The sequence below is a fragment of the Sorghum bicolor genome, chromosome 3, assembly GCF_000003195.3.
Source record: "Sorghum bicolor cultivar BTx623 chromosome 3, Sorghum_bicolor_NCBIv3, whole genome shotgun sequence".
NCBI classification, from domain to species: Eukaryota; Viridiplantae; Streptophyta; class Magnoliopsida; order Poales; family Poaceae; genus Sorghum; species Sorghum bicolor.
Window position 1 is genome coordinate 71,836,450 of NC_012872.2, and position 17,806 is coordinate 71,854,255.

The window sequence follows — 17,806 nt, forward strand, 5'->3', positions numbered from 1 at the left end:
ACATTGTGTATGAGTATATACTTATTTGTGTATGAGTATATACTTATTTATCAGTTTGAGTATATTTAGAGCGTCTCTAAGAGACTCTTCGTATTCTTACTAAATGAGGAATAGAGATTCTGGTGACAAGCTAGCCTCCAACAACTTCTCTAAATGATGATCTAAATATAGTCATCTTTTATTTCGGATTTTTCGCTAGCCAAAAATAGAAGACGATGATGGCTTTCTAGAGTGTGTATAAGATATAGAAAACTGTTGGAGAGTGAAAAAATATATAGAAAACGATTTTTATACAAATGACTCTAAATGGTTATTAGAGAGTGAGATTTAGAAAGTCTATTGGAGATACTCTTATATACTCATTTTAAGATACTCGAAATCTTACTGTGTGATTTTTTTTTTCAAAAAAGACCATATTTTTAATATATTTATTATAACACTATTACACTATGTATACATACTTGGAATACATATTACGCTAGATAGTCTAATATGATTATATACTTTGTCAACTTACACTTTGTTAGGCCATATACGTTTTAAATCTAAAGATATACACATGGGAGTAACTACTCTTTGAGAGTAGATAATAATTTCCCTATATATAAAATAAATAAATAAATATATCGATAAAATATTATCACTCATGAATATTTTTTACTTTAGCAACAAATATCTATGAAATATTAAAGAGGGAACGTTCTAAACTAATCTCTCTTCCCATAAAAAGTACCATTCTATGAAAAGGAAGTACCATTCTCGCTCCTAAGAAGTCAATTTTTATTACTTTAACTATATATACAAGAAAATATTCATATTTATGGTACATAATTAGTATCATTAGACAAATCATTGAATATTTTTTATAATAAATTAATTTAGAAATACAAATGTTGCTAATACCTGTTTACCAATCTAGTTAAATTTTTAAAAAGTTTGACCGAAAAGAGACTCATAGTGAGTTTTTTTGGTGGGAGGAGAGAGTAGATGTTTTAGAGCAGCCCTTCGTTGGCGCCAGAAATTACCCAATTCCCCTTTCGCGGTCGTTCAATACTTCTTAATCCAGCGAACGATCCGACCGGGTTTCTCCTTTCCTTTTCCGTTCCCGCTTCTAGCTTCCGAAATTTCTTTTTAAAAATATCCCTCCCCCATCCCCGTTGAAAGTCCTAGTTTGGTTTTGGATAATTGATGAAACCCTAGTACTAACCTCTATACTAAGTGTGTGTAGACTTAATGAGGTTGGTACATGCCAAGTGATGGAGCAAGTGATGATCATGGTGATGATGGTGATGACCACAAGATGATCAAGTGCTCAACTTGAAAAAGAAGAAAGAGAAAAACAAAACCCTATGGAGATCAAGGCAAAGGTATTGCTTAGGGTTTTCGTTTTGGTGATCAAGACACCATAGAGGGTGTGATCACATTTAGGATAGATAGCCGTACTATAAAGAGGGGAATTCTTTGGCTAAGCGGTTATCGAGTGCCACTAGGTGTCATTGTTCATGTGCATGCATTTATAACCTAGTGAGCTAACCTAACTCCTTCGAAGAAAATGATTGTGAAAATGCTAACACACGTGCACTTGTTGGTTTACACGTTGTGGTGTTGGCACACTTTGAGAAGGAGGTCGAGAAAATGAAGTGCATTTTTTCTATTGCGCCGGTGGGAAAATTGGAGAAGTCGCGGGAGTGTTTCTCGCAGAGGAACACTCACCGGACGCTGGCTCAGAGGCACCAGACGCTGTGTCTGAGCGTCCGGTGTGCAGGCTGCCTGACTCGGTTAGGGTTAGGCACCGGACGATAGGCACCGGACGCTGGCTTGAGCGTCCGGTGGTTAGCGTCCGGTGTGCGGGCGTTTTGCGACCCTCTCTGCGCATGGGTCCGGTGGCTTGCGTCCGGTGACCCTGCGAGTTTGCGGAGCTCTCTGCGCATGAGTCCGGTGTGCACCGGACGCGTCCGGTGCCAACCTGCTTAGTGTCTGGTGCTCTGCAGGTTACCTTAGACTCTGACACGCGGCTGACGTTGGAGCACCGGACGCTGGTGTTGAGCGTCCGGTGCCCCTTTAAGAGCGTCCGGTGACCCCGCATTTCGCCCAGTGAAAGAGCTAACGGCTCTATTTGTTTGAGGGGCTATAAATACGTGTTTGGTCGGCTTGGGGCTCACTCTTGGCATTCTTGACTACTAGACATCCTTGTGAGCCTAAGCAAACAACTCCCACTCATCTCCTTCATAGATTAAACATCTTTGTGAGATTGGGAGTGATTCCAAGTGCATTTGCTTGAGTGATTGCATCTAGTGGCACTTGGGGATCGTTCTAGCTGCGGTTTTCTTGTTACTCTTGGTGGTTGCCGCCACCTAGATGGCTTGGAGCAGCGGAGGAGCTTTGGCACGAGTTGGTGATTGTTCGTGGCCATCTCCCGGTGATTGTGAGGGGGCTTGTATCTTCCCCGGCGGAGAGCCGAAAGGTAACTCTAGTGGATTGCTCGTGTCATTGAGTTACCTCACTTGTGGGTAGGTTCTTGTGGTGTCCTAGTGAGGACGAGGTTCGTGCTACACCTCTTAGCCACTGAACCACCAAGTGTTGGGCGACACAACGGGGACGTAGCGTGCCGGCAAGCACGTGAACCTCGGGAGAAAAATTGTGTGTCTCCATTGTAATTGTTCATTGGATTTCTCCCGGTGATTGGACTTCATATTATTGATTGGTTCATCCCCTCTACGCGGTGGTATAAAGTTCAAACCATCTTTTTACATTCCCGCAAACTAGAGTAGCTTACTTACTTGTATAGAAACTTTAGGTAGCTTTCTAGTGTAAGTAGTGACTTAGCTCTTGTGTGCATATTGATCTTAGCAACTAGAATTGTTGGGAGCAAAAAGCTTCGCTTTGTTATTTACTAACCTTTTGCTCTAGTGAGTTTGTAGAATTTTTAAATAGGCTATTCACCCCCCCTCTAGCCATATTAGGACCTTTCACCCGTCCCCTGCTTCTACGGTCGACTCAACCAAACGAAACGGCGGACGCGCGACTTCATCCCGCTCCTCTTCTTCTTCTCCGCCAACACTCCGACGCCGGCGAACCTTGCCGACGGCATTGGATTTTCGAGGGGGTCGGCATTCGGTGTACTCCGGGCGTCGTTGGAAGGTATTGCTCACATCCTTTTCTCCCCGCTTCTCGTTGTGCTCCGGTGTCACCGGCATTGGCCCTAACCCTAGCTAGTCCGCCGCCGTCGCGCTGGCCATTGCCTCGGCCCCGTCCGACCTTGGATTCGTGCCTGTGTCGTAGCCCGCGTAGGCCTCGAGGTCCACCTTGCGCTGGAGCGTCGGCGTCGGTGCCTCGCGAGCGAGCGTACGTTACTTGGGGGCGGGCGGAGCCTCGTCGGAGGCAGAGGCCCGTGGGGTGCGGGGAAGGGAGACGGGGGTGGAGGTGGAGGCGTAGGCGGAGGCGGCGCGCTTGCGGACGTCGGGGTCGGAGCCCGGGAGGCGGAGCGTGAGGGTGAGCGCGGTGTCCTCGAAGTCGAGCCCCAACGAGGACGCCGCGGAGGAGGACGACTCCGCGTGCGGCGGTCGCCTGCAAATACACGCCCGCGAGGCCAACGCCCCTGTCGGGTACAAGGTACGCCGCGCTTGGCGCTTGCTAGCTGGTTTGTACTTCGCCCTGGGCGTTTAGGATTTCGCTTCACGATAATTGTGTTGCTGCTCAGCTTCTAGTGCCCTGGGTGGATTGGAATTTTGCCTGCAGATTATACAGTTGGTTTTGGGAGATTGGAATGGCAGATGTTTGATATGTTATCGCGGTAAGTGGTACCGCGCTATATTGCCAGGGAGCAGCGCAGTTTAGACCTGCACAGGATTGCCTGAAGACTCTTCATGCTTTCATTGTATCTTGTGGATCATATTGTGGCCTGGTAACTGTGGCTTAATGTCAGTGTGGAACACAAACACATGGGTTTGTTCTGAAACTTGTATTTGAATGGGTCCTATTGGTAGTATTTCCCCTTCCCTTCCTATACAAATGTTGCAGCTGTAGTATATTAACTGTATTTGCAAGAACTGTGTTCCATCACACGACATGGGTTGGGTTTTTTATTTATGAAATTAGAACAAGGATTTTACTATCAATTGATTCATATTATTAGTTATGATATGTTTTATTAAGTGATTATGAATTTTTAAATTGTTTACAGATGTCTGATGATGAAGATCCTTCTTCTGAAGGAGACAAGTCCAAAACAAGTGGTGATTTGGAGTTACAGTCTTCTAATAATGATTATTCTGTTGGTTCTGAGGACAATGTTGGGAGTGACAGTGGAGAGAGCATAAACAATGAATCTACGGTGACTGATCTTTTACTCTGTGAATTCTTATTTGTTATTTATTTTTGCGAAATTGACTGAGTAGCACTGTGTATTATTTGCAGACATAACTTATATATATGAGTTCTTTGGTTAAATATTGTTTATCAGCTTGTACGTTGAAGTTGATTTTATAACTTGTGTGTTCAAGTTGATGATGATTTTCTATTGTATGTTCTGTGTTAAGTTCTGTAGCGTGAACAAGTTTATTTGCAGACATAACTTATATGTATGAGTTTTGTGTTAAGCTCTGTGTTAAGTTAGTATGTTAAAGTTGAGTATGTCCAAGTTGCATGTTTTAAGTTTTTGCTGCTAAGTTGTAAGTTTAACTTGTGCTCCAACTTGATTGTTTAAGTTAGTATGTTCAAGTTCATATTTTAAGTTTGTGCTGGTAACTTGTAAGTTTAATTTGTGCTCCTAATTTGAATGTTTAAGTTTGGTCCTAATGTTCTGTGTTAAGTTCTATAGCGTGAACAAGTTTATTTGCAGACATAACTTATATGTATGAGTTCTGTGTTAAGCTCTGTGTTAAGTTAGTATGTTAAAGTTGAGTATGTCCAAGTTGCATGTTTTAAGTTTTTGCTGCTAAGTTGTAAGTTTAACTTGTGCTCCAACTTGATTGTTTAAGTTAGTATGTTCAAGTTCATATTTTAAGTTTGTGTTGGTAACTTGTAAGTTTAATTTGTGCTCCTAATTTGAATGTTTAAGTTTGGTCCTAACTTGTGTTAGGTTTTTGTAATGTTTTATGTTAAGTTGTGTAGCCTGAACAAGTTTGACACTTGATAATGATTTTCTATTGTATTTGGTTGTGGTCATAATCCTTTGGCTCATGGAATATTAATTTGCTGTTTTAAGCTACTGGCAAGTACTGTTCAACATATAGACATGTTTGGTGGTGCTGCTGCATGCATATGACATTTTTTTTACTTACTAGCTTTTTCCTATAACATTTTTTTGAATGTATATATTAAACTTATTCTATAAGTTTTGTAGGTTGGATATTTCATTTGTGGTTAATGACTGAGAAAGTTCTAATTAGTCTTTTTTTAAATTTCAGTCATTCCAAAGTCAATTTTCAATGCCCAAGTTGATGAACCTGATACGTGTTCTTACTGAACCTCAGAAAAAGTTGGTTCAACAATGTGGGTTTGGTTCCATTCTTAAGCTGAAATGCAGTATTATGCCTTATAAGCAACTTATTGTCTGGCTGGCAAGGTGCTATGATAAGAATACACAGTGTATCAAAATTCCAGGGACTAATGAATTCAAGATAGATGGTCACATAGTCCATTTGATTCTTGGAATTCCTAATGGTGAAGTGAAGATTAAATCAAGAGCTTCTCTAGAATTAAAATCTTTTATTGCTAATGAAACAACACCAGGACCGTTAGCTCCAAAGATTCAAGATCTTATTGCAATGATTACTCCTGAGCTTGTGGGTGATAGATTTGTTAGGATCTTCATTTTAGTAGTGCTGTCTATATTCCTGTGCCCGAGCAGTTCATTCAGAGACAGTTGTCATTACTATGATGGGATCCGCTCAGTGAAAAAGATCAAGTCTTATGATTGGTGTGATGCAGTGGTCAGTTGTTTGAATTCTGGGCTTTGCAAATTCCAACAGTCTTTGTCTAAAGGAAGCACTTCTGATAAACCAACTTTGTCTGGCTGCATATTTGTGCTCTTTGTAAGTATTTCATTTACTGCTCACTCATACATTTTATATTTCTAGTTAAATTGTGCAGCAAGTTTTGAATGTTGTTTACTTGCTTTGTTCGATTAGAAATGTTTTTAAGTCTACAATTGACTTGTCTATTTTGAGTATGTTAACTTTGAAATTATCACTTGTTGCTAACTAGGAAGTTACCAACAAATTTTCTTGTGAGTATAGACTCCTAGCTGCGTGCAGTTCTATTGCTTTTGAGCCTTTAATAGTTAAATCCTTAATAATTTTGGTAGTTGAAAACTGAGGTGAGACCGAGATAAAATGTGATGGCATGGAACTGCATTAACAAGAAGTGTCTGCAATCTTGAAGATTTCTCTATTTTCATTTGTGAAGTTGACATGTTTGATTGCATCTTATTATGACCTTTTATTATATGCATGTCTGATCTTGGTATGCATTATCTTATATAGGAGTACTAGTTTCTTGATATGACTGGTATAAAGCTTAATTGATATATAGTTTAGATTAACATTTGTTTCTTTTTTTTCATTTATATGTCTATGGTGTTTGATTTTGTTCTTATTTTCCATTCAGACTGCCTACTTTGATTATTTGGCTTCAGAGATGATTATTGTTCCGGAGACAGTTCCGCGGATAATACCTCGTATTGATGCTTGGACTGATGATTTGGTTGAAAAGTTTATTGTACATTACCCCAAATTTAAAGACATGCAGGTGTTGTTATAATTCAAATTTTCAATTTTGAGTTGTTTTTTTTTCTAGTGATTTCTGGATGTTTTGTTTAATCCTATAGTGTTGATCTTGTAGATTAAACCACTACACTCTACTGTTTTTGGAAAGACTGATTTGAATCGAAGAAGTAAGAGAGGGTGCAGTGTTCAAGTTTCGAATGAGTCACCTTTTGCACCAGATGTTGGTGGTCCTTCTTCACCGCATAGGACATCTAAGAAAATGAGAAAGGTAGATTGACCATCTATTTACTATTTCATGGCTTGGTCAGCTGTACATATTTTGAATTGCTAACATTTTTTTGTTCTCTTGTGCAGATTATAAAGGGTCCTTTAGATACACTGCATGAAAATTTGGAATTTGATATTCATTCAAGGCAGACAGTAGTTCCTGACTCTACTGCTTTTCGTATTTTCTGTGGAGAGGAGTTGCATCCTGATGTTGATAATTTCATTCGTTCCACTGCTGGCCCTAATTGTAGTGATGAGGTACTTTTGTGTTATTTAGCTTGTAATTATCCTATTTTTTCTTAATTGTCAGCAACAAACTTTTTGTTTATGCTATTTTTTCTTAATTCCCAGCAATAAACATTGCCACTCTATGCCTGGTCAGGTGAATTAATTAATCTGTTCCTGCAACTTGATACTTAATGCTAAAGCCAATGCTACCCATACTGCATAAATCTTGGCTATATGTACCCTATTATTTGGTCATTAGTTGGTCTTTTGGGTTTTTTGCATATACTTGTTAATTTAGATACTTCTTTGTTGGCCATATGTACCCTATTAGTGATTAAGTTTGAGGATAGTATAAGTTTTAACCTCTTTTCATGTATAATACCTGCATATATGACAACCACTTACTACTGTGTCCATCAAGATGCATTTTTTGTATCAAGATGCATTTTTTAGAAACTAAACAAGGCCTGATACGTAGGTTACATCTACATAAGTTACCATGTAACTTGTAAAAGATCTATATAAAAATGTTATACATCTTCCATTAACATCAAGCAAAAATACAAAGTTAGGTCCATAGACCACTCTCACGAAGCTCTAAGAAAGAAAACCAAAACCCAATCTTGAAAAGTTTGTAGGTGGATCAGTTGAATTTGCTCAACAACAATGATTATTGTATGGAAAGTTGAAATACATCTGAAAACCATTCATTTGAAATTGGCAAACAAGTGGACCTGAAGATTCATGAAGTATAAACAAAATGAGATAAGAAGAAAAAACACATTAAAATAGCACAACAATAAAGGAAAAAATAAAACTTTGAAAGCATTATTACATTTGCATGATAGAATGACTCCACAAATTCAGCATTAGCTTTGTTGTGAATAGTGAAAGCAAGTTGAAATAGGAATCTTGCACGTAGAGCAATTATATCAAGCTGTACAAAATCAAAATGTTAGTAGATCTGTTGTCAAGAAACAAAATTCAATGCAAATTAGGAGAACAAAAAAATATCTTACATGAGAGAAAGGTTGAACAGTAGATCCATTGAAAGTTTGCATAAATTGAATGACAAAGACACCAGAATCATTGCTACAAAATAAAAAAAACAAAATGGCTCTGTCAAATAATACATGATGAAAAACAAATATTGAATGATGAGTTTGTTAAATTTTGAGATGAAACCTTAATCTATGCTTAGGAACATTAGCATATAAAATAGGAAAATCCATAACATTGTGGTTTGAGTTCTCGTAAGCCATAACAAAAAGTCTTTTGAAATTCTGAATAACAATTTCAACTGTTGATCTTGTTGTTGCCTCTATATGTGGAGCTGGGTCAAGAATAATAAAGCATTTCCGGAGGAAGTTGACTACAATGAGTATCCACTGATTATGTATAAAGCAAGGAATATGTAGTTGTTACAAAGAAAAAAATATTAAACACAATTTTTTTAAAAAAAATATTAATTTAGTACATAACAAAAGAAACAAACTTGAATTCTTACAAATGAAGCTTTACTGATTTTGAAACCAACAACGTCCAGAAAATTATACTTGAAAGAGCTAAAGTCAATATTTTCTTTCATTAGTACCTCCTAAACAAAATTACACAAATTAGTCATATTATCACAACTTACTATGAAAGATAATGATATGAATGTTTGGCAGGAAACCTGTAAGTATTTTGAATACTTTTGTGCACTTTTTTGTACTTGATTTGTGGAATATTTTTTGTGCAACTATGGTTGACAATTTATATATTTATATAATTCTTGATCTGTTATTTAGATGAAGGACATCTCATTGACACCATTCAGTAAAGTTAATCTTACAAAAGGCTTATCTATTGAGTCAGAACTGGATGTTCAACAAATCCTTTCTTCTATTCTTCCTGGTGAAGAATTCAGTAATGTAATATTACTTTCTTTTACATCTAATTGTTTGGTTCAACCATTATTGTGTTTTTTATATTTAAAAACATGTTTATATTTGTAAGCTACACAATACAACATATATACAGTAGGTTACAGAGATAGTATATAATTAATTTAAAGTTGAAGTTAGGTATATAACTTTTATGGTTAACTTAGTCTACATATGTTAAGGGCCTAATTTTTCTTATAACTCTTAACAGTAACCTTATGTTGTGTATTTTTACTATTTAGTTATTGTTTTGTTTTCTACAATCAAATTTGTTTTACTTGTGTAACTCTAGTGCTCTGTGGTTATTAGATTTTTTTTTTCTATTGTAACATTGTAAGTTCTTTTCCTTCTCAATGCTTCAACAGGTTCGCATTCAGCTTCAAGATACCTATGAAGAAATGTGGTCAAACTTTGTTCAGGTGACAAGGCCTGCAATTATTGATCAGATCATCAAAACAGCTGAGATTATAAAGATCAATCAGAACAACAGTTCACTCATGTTGTCAACAAAATTTGATTCTCAGTGCAAGTTACCTATGTCAAATGATTTATGCGAGAATACTGATAAAGTTGTTCATCCGTCTTTAACAACTACTGATCAAGTTCAACCAATTGTGAATCATGAATCAAAGAAGAGTGTTCGGTTATCAAATTTTGAGCTGCTTCGTCTTCCTGAAATTGAAATTTCAGATACTTTTGGTTGCTATGAAGAACTTTTCCACAGGGTAGTTGACAGTTTGTCTCCAATTGAAGTTGAAGAAATTAATGACATTGATGAATTTGGAGAACCTATTTTACAAGATTTGCTGCACTCAATTATCAAAAATGAATACCAGGAACCTGATCCTTTGCCCAGTCCAGAAAGTGTTTCCAAATTGACTCTGTCTATTCTTAATTTAGAGACAACCTCCACAACATTTGTTCCCAAGGCAAAAGAAAAGATCCTAGATGTCAAATCAGTAATGCCTACACAGGCTTCTTATGTGATGCCATTGAAGAAAAGGCCAATATGTAATGTTCAAACTATTTTGGAAACAAAGAGAGCAATAGAGGTGGACTTTGAACCAATGGATATTGTTTCAGATGGAGTAAAGAAGAAATTAAAATTTGATATTTCTCAATCTAGTAACCAAAGTGATTCACCACAATCTCATCAAAAAATACAATTGGAGACTAAATATTGTGGAAAACAGGTACATGTCAGTTGTAGTGCACCTCATAACAGAATACAAACTGCTGCATCTTCCTTTGATAATTTTGATGATTATTGGGATGAAGACACTGTGAAGCAGTTAGATGACTCAGTTTTGTTGATTCAAAATATGAGATCCATGCAATCTCCTACAATGGAATTTGAATCTCCTGAACAAAGTTCAATACCTTGTAATGCATCGGTCTTCAAGCATGTCTTCATTTCAAATGATGTAGAAAAAGCTATTCACCAGTACATTGTTTCCAATATTCTTGGTCCATATCCTGCTAGAAGGTAACATATTTGATTTTTTTGTGTACCAAACTATTAAATTCTATTTACTTACAAGATGATTATTATTTAACATTTCTATCATTTTTTCTTCGCCAGCCCTAGGATTATTAAAATGTTGAAAGTTAATTGGGTAGACCACCGGACATTTGGATTGTCAATGCAAGTATATGGTTCAATTTCTCCTCATGTGATGAACATTATGGCAGTTGCAATAATGGAAGAGCAATTTCATAAACATATGTTGGACTCTCTACCTTCGTTTGAGTGGTGTAAACATATTTTTTCCCACTCTGTTTCTGTGAGTTCCTTTTTTATTCTATCATTCCTTGTTTATTTTTTTTCATTTTTGGTTCCTTTTTAGGTAATTTATTATTATTCATAAGCGTCTCTTGTTTTATTTCACAGTTGGGATTATATATTTTCTTGTACTTATTTTGCACAGTACTTGTATGTTTTCAGTACTTGTATAAAGTGTGCTAATATTTTCTTTTAATTGAACTTGTTATATTTAATTATTTTCAAATGTTCTAATAATTGTACTTGATAAATTAATGTTTTGTTGTAGTCTGTTTTAAGTTTCTTCTGAAACATTTATTTCCACTTTCATGCACATAACCTGATGTCTAACTTTTTATATCTAATTCTTGATATGTCTAACATTTTAAACATAACTTATATATTTAGGTTTCATCCACATAACTTATGCCTTAGTTTATGGACATGATTTGTGAATATTAACTTTTGTCTAACTTACTGTAGATAAGTTTTTATATTATTATGTTATTGTACTTATCTACGTATATATTGGACTTGATTTATTAAATTATATGCTTAAGTTTTGTTTTGCTACATGTATATCTAACTTTTTCTTCTTAAATGGGCACCTAAATACGATTTTGCTTTTGAATATATTTTATTAAATTTATATGCATATTTGTCAGGTTGAACTTCAAAATTCTGAACTTGTTCCAAGTAATATTTCTTATCATTTCTCGGAGAGATGCATTGGATATAGTCTAGACAATGCGGACCTTGTAAGTTGTTTATTAAATTCATTCCTTACTACTTTTTTGTTTGGGTTTTTATGAATTTCTGATATTTATGTTCAAATTTATAAAATATTTTTGTTTTGAAAAGGTTTTTGTTCCAGCATGCAAGAATAGATATTGGTATGTTGTTATTGCAAACATGAGGGAAAGAAGGTTTGAAGTCATCTGTCCATTCAAGGACTTGAATATTGTCAAAGAAGATGCTTTTGTAATTGTCAGTAACTTTCGCAAAGTGTTCAAGTTTTCATATCCAGCATCAAGAAGAGTTGATGTGTATAGGATGGGCTTTGCTTTTGCTAGTGTGTCCAATTCAACAAGCCAGTATGTTTTTTTTACTTCTCCACAACTTTCTAGAAAGATCTTATGAATCTTTCTCTTTCTTTAGTACTTACAAAATAATATTATTTGCAGAAATGACAGTGGAGTATTTGTTCTTCAAACACTAAAATCTTATGATGGCCAAACTCACCTTTATTTCAAAGAGGTATTTTGTCAAATTTTGTTTGGCAATTGTGATTAGTTGACAAGATATTTTTCTAATTTTTATTATCATCCAGGAGCACGCAAAGCCTATTCGTGAGGCATTGACATACTATTTGTGTACCCATGAGGACAATCAATTCTTGTTACCTGCAATACGTGACATAGCTGAGCAACATGTATGTATTTACTTTCTGTAACTTATTTTTTGTGTTTGATGGAATCCTTATATTTGTTTGTTCTTTAAACTTGTCAGGGTATAAACCTTCCAAATTATACATCAACAAGGTATAGAAGGTAAGGTTTTTGTACTTTAATTATTACATTTTTTCATGGTTATGCAGCATAACTTAGTTCATTGTACTGACTTATGTATCTAATTCCTCTTTTTATGTATAGACTACTAACTTACGATATTAAGTTAGTGTACAAAGTTATATAAGTAACTTGCGTTTTTCATGTGCTGCATGGTTAACTTACTTGTCTAAGTTACTATTAACAGTAATGCATCTAACTTGTGTTTTGTATTTGTTATTTTAAATTTTATAATTTAATTATTTTAATTATTTTCCAGATCTACGAATTGAAGAATCAGATGTTGAGATTATCACTGCACAAGTTACAAAAACATTTATTTATCTTGGCTTTCCAAGGGTGCATCATCATTCTATGGAATGTATTATGCAGTTTAAGTTGTAAAACTTACTTTTATCTTATCCCCCCCACCCTTTTATAATCCCTCTTCCCATTTCCCGAATGTTTAGTTTTCCAAAAAGAGAAAAAAAAACGTCTCTTCAAACATAAAAGAGAATGCAGGAGAATAACTAAGTTACCAATGTAAAGTTATTCCTGGAAGTTATGTTGTCTAAAAGCACTGCTAAGTTAGTACTGCTAAGTTTATCGCAAAAGTTATGATTTTTAATTATGTTTTACAAGTTATGAGCACATGCTTCTTAAAAAAATTAAAAAATTAACGAACCAGTGATGCAGCAAAAGAATGCGAAAAGAGAATCGAATGCCTGAAAAGAGAAAGAGAAACGATTCCCTGTTTTGTCCAAAAATAGAAAGTAATACGTGCGCTTTCCAAAACGGGAAAGAAAATGCCGGTCGGAGATTGACCGTTGGTTTCGTTGTCACTGAACGTTCGTCAAATAGTGTCGTCTGTGACAAAGTCATACTATCAGTTTTGGCTTAATTCATCAATTGGCTAGTTTTGAGAATTTTAGTTCAGGTTCATGCTATTTTGAAATTATTTTTAGTTACAATGGAAAATAAAGCTCCAAGAGCACTCAGAGGAATGCACGATCAATAGGTCGACATGACTGACCATCTTTCCATGTTGACAAAACACATGGGCGGACCCTAATAATCCGGTGAACTCATCGCTACAGGCAAGGATTAGTTACTCTACAGTCTACAGTCTACGGTCTACAGTACACTCTACAGCAGAGCGTGCGGCCAATGAGCGCCACGACGGCACGCGATGGTATCCCGGCGGGAAAATATTCCTCCGATCCCCCCGTCGTCGCGGAGCAGGGCCGTCGCCCGGTCACATCGTCGGCGTCTGACTTTGCGAGCCCTCGCTTCAAGGGGATCACACAAAGGCGAAAAAAAAAAAAGAAATCGGAAACAAAGACAAGTCCGCTCGCACGCCATGCGACCCACGCTGGCTGCTTCCTTGCTTATCGCTACTGTATGTATTGTTTTTGTAACAACCACAACACAAGAAGAAGATGAAGACATTGGAGTCTCTCTCTGTATATAATTATAATTGGGGTTCACGACCGACCAGCTGCATCGCCAACGCAAGAACTCCGATCCGATCCTCCACACCACCCGCCGGCCGCGGCCACCTCCTGTTCGCTTGAGCATCTGCTGCTGTGCGGATCGGTCGAGGAGGAGCGAGGGATTGAAGGAGATGGCGAGCACGGCGGGAGGAGGCGGAGCGGCGGGGGAAGGGGAGTGGCTCAAGGTCGCCCAGCTCAGGGCCACGGTGCAAGCGCAGGACCCCCAAGCCAAGGTGAGCTGCTCCTGCTCATCGATCCCCCTCCCTGGCCATTGCTAGCTCGATCGCCTGTTGCAGTCCGTCGTCTACCTCAAGTCTCTCACCCAGCCTGCACTGCTGATGCATCATCGTTGCTTGTTCTTTTTTCTTGCCCTGCACTGTTCTTCTTCTTCTTCTTCTTCCCGGCTTTGGAAGCAGTGTTTCTTTTTAGCGTTAACATAATACTACTACATTAAGGAGCTGTTTGGAACTGCTCCATAAACTCTGCTCCACAAACTCTATCATGAAGCAACTCCATTTTAGGTGCTCTCACAACTCCATATTTTTTTCTCGAACTGAGTGCGTGGAGATAAAACCGTTTGGCTAAAAAACGTAGAGCAGAGCTGAAAAACGTGGAGCAGAGCAGTCCCAAACACCCCCCCTACTACTACTTTTGCCATCAACAAGAGCTCGGTTGGATGAACGTACGTATACACAGCTTAAGAAGAAATCACCACTACGGAGGAGAAGAATGTTTTTGAATTTACATTACTTGATTATTACTTTTCAGTGAAACTAATACCAGCCTGATGTCATTATTCTTTTATAGACTTTCCTTCAAATAAATTTCTATAGGTAACTAAAGCAAAACTTTCAGTATGTAGAGTCTGTCCGATCCATGTTGAAATTAAAGCAATACTTGAAAGATAGTTAATGAATCATCATCATTTTTTTTGTCATACCGTTCTTGGTTCCTTAATTTGCAGTTAAAAGGTTGGCATGCATCATCCCCTCTCTTATCTATTATAAATGTCAATTCAATCCAGGAACGGGGAGAGTTGTTGCCATGTTTTTTAAAAATATATACGGGTAACCCCCTCCATTTCATAATTCATCAGAATATAAATCATTTTAAGTTCGTACTAAGTCAAACTTCTCTAATTTTGGACCAATTTTGCTCTCAAATACACAAGATTGAATTAATTTCGTCAAATTATTGAGAAATTCTCTTGATAGTGCATTTTATTTAACTTGTAGGTATTGAAATATTTTTTTTAAGTTAGGACAAAGGCAAAACGAACTATTATAACTTGACAATTTAATACAGTATGCCCCATTCTATCACCTGGCAGCAAGCCAGTAATAAAGGCAGTAACAGAGCGCGACGTTGGGTAGGAGTACTGTCGATGGGTGTTCAAACAATCAAGTCACAGGGTGTGGCACGCACTTGGGCACTTCGCATATCGCATTCATGAATATAAAATGCTCTACAAGCCAAGCATGGCGGCTATACTATTCTACTACAGAATATTGCAGATTTGCATTAGGCCTTGTTTAGTTCCCAAAATTTTTCAAGATTCCCCGTCACATCGAATCTTACGGCACATGCATGAAGCATTAAATATAGATGAAAACAAAAACTAATTACGCAGTTTACCTGTAAATCGCGAGACGAATCTTTTGATCCTAGTTAGTCTATGATTGGATAATATTTGCCACAAACAAACGAAAGTGCTACAGTAGCGAAATCCAAAAATTTTCCCAAACTAAACAAGGCCTTAAGCCTTGTTAAGGCCTTGTTTAGTTCGCAAAAATTTTCAAGATTCCCCGTCACATCAAATCTTTGGTCGCATGCATGGAGCATTAAATATAAACAAAAATAAAAACTAACTGCACAGTTTACCTGTAATTTGTGAGATGAATCTTTTGAGCCTAGTTACTTCGTGATTGGATAATGTTTGTCAAATAAAAACGAAATGCTACAGTAGCCAAAAACAAAAGTTTTTGCCAACTAAACAAGGCCTTAGTAAAATAGCCTCAAAGCCGGAGGCATCATGTTGAAAAAGAAATACAGACATGAGACACGGACATGCCAGCCATTCTGCCCATCAATCCTCTGTCTGATCCATCGTTCCCTGTTGCTGTTGGTCAAGTCAAAGGAGACAAGGCATGGACCTATTTAGATTCTTCTTTAAAAAAAAACAGTGAGATCCATCCATGCACATGTCACTAGTTACTATTCTCTGCATTACATTTCTTCTCGAGAAAACCTTTCAGTAATCGCTGTCATTCAGAAACTGATTGGAGTAATCAAGCTGCCATTTTTTTTTAAAATTTTGGCGTCGTGCCACGCGTGCAGGAGGTGGACAACCTGACGCTGCGTCGGTTCCTGCGCGCGCGCGACCACAACGTGGACAAGGCCGGCGCCATGTTGCTCAAGTTCCTCAAGTGGCGGAGGGAGGCGGCGCCCGGCGGGTCCGTGCCGGAGGAGGCAGTGCGCCGGGAGCTGGCGCAGGACAAGGTGTGCATGGGCGGCGTCGACAGGGCCGGCCGCCCCTTCCTCGTCGCCTTCCCCGCCAGGCACTTCTCCGCCTGCCGTGACATGGCGGAGCTCAAGAGTACGCACGCACGCACGCACTTGTGGCTCCCTCCTTGTCCTTGCTAGCATTTGTGATACCCAGCACGGCTGGCTCTTCTTGTGCAGGTTTTGTTGTCTACCTCTTCGACAAGATCTGTGCCAGGTAATCATCAGTCAATCTGCAGCTTCTTCTGAGCTTCTGGTTAATTCGATCTGCCACGCACTGCAAAACATCGTCTCGTATATAACGTATAATCAATTTTTCATCACGGGGACAAAATGCAGAATCCCCAGAGGCCAGGAGAAATTCCTCTGCATCGTTGATCTCAAGGGCTGGGGCTACTCAAACTGGGACATTCGGGCATACATTGCGGCTATAGAGATCATGCAGGTACACCTACCAGCTATTATTTCTGCACGCTTTCAGTAAATAAATAAATAAATATAAAAGCACACAAAAGTTTTCCCCTCCTCTTTTTTCTGATAGAAAAGTTTCTCCTCCTTTGACACAACACGAAATTCGTTCTCTGATTATCCTCCTCTGCGTAACTTTGCTCTATTCTTCTTAATAAAAGACGTGCTTCATGTACGATCGCTATAAAAAAAAAATTATCCTCCTCTGCCTCGTGCAGAACTACTACCCGGAGCGGCTGGGCAAGGCGCTGATGATCCACGTGCCCTACATCTTCATGAAGGCGTGGAAGATGATCTACCCCTTCATCGACACCAACACCAGGGACAAGGTGATCGATGTTTTCCTCATGTGGATCGATCTCCGAACCCCAGCTGCTGGTTGCATTTGGAAATGAGAAACTGCTAGATTGATATCCTCCTGACTGTGTGTTGCACAATGTTCGCAGTTCGTGTTCGTGGAGGACAAGAGACTGCAGGAGACGCTGCGGCGGGAGATCGACGAGACCCAGCTCCCGAAGTTCCTCGGAGGGAAGATGGACGTGATCCCACTCAAGGACTATATGAGTGTATGACCGCACCGCACGCGTTGGTGAATGGTGGGTAACACAGCATGGGCATGGCCCGTGACCATGGGTTTGACACGACAGACATGTATCTGTTGCTTCCACAGTAACTGTGTAGCTGCTGTAAAACATTAAACATGAGCTCTCTCTGCTTGCGTACGTCTTGTTTTAATTTAACGAGCTGCTGTTGGCTGTTGCCTGGGTCAATTGATGCAGACCAAGATCTGGGCTACTATTTAAACATGAACAAGAAGACACCTACCAAGCCCAACACGACTGTTCTCTCCGGTTCACGTTATCCTTTTCTTTTCAGCTGAGTGAAG

At 38.3% G+C, this 17,806-nt stretch overlaps 1 protein-coding gene across 1 annotated transcript; it reads left to right on the plus strand.

Moving 5' to 3' along the window:
- LOC8081296 (random slug protein 5) lies at window positions 13,768-17,754 on the plus strand. Its single transcript, XM_002456839.2, has 6 exons — window positions 13,768-14,183; window positions 16,288-16,546; window positions 16,633-16,669; window positions 16,792-16,897; window positions 17,139-17,249; window positions 17,367-17,754. The coding sequence occupies exons 1-6, from the start codon at window positions 14,082-14,084 to the stop codon at window positions 17,490-17,492; spliced, it is 741 nt and encodes a 246-aa protein (XP_002456884.1). The 5' UTR covers window positions 13,768-14,081; the 3' UTR covers window positions 17,493-17,754.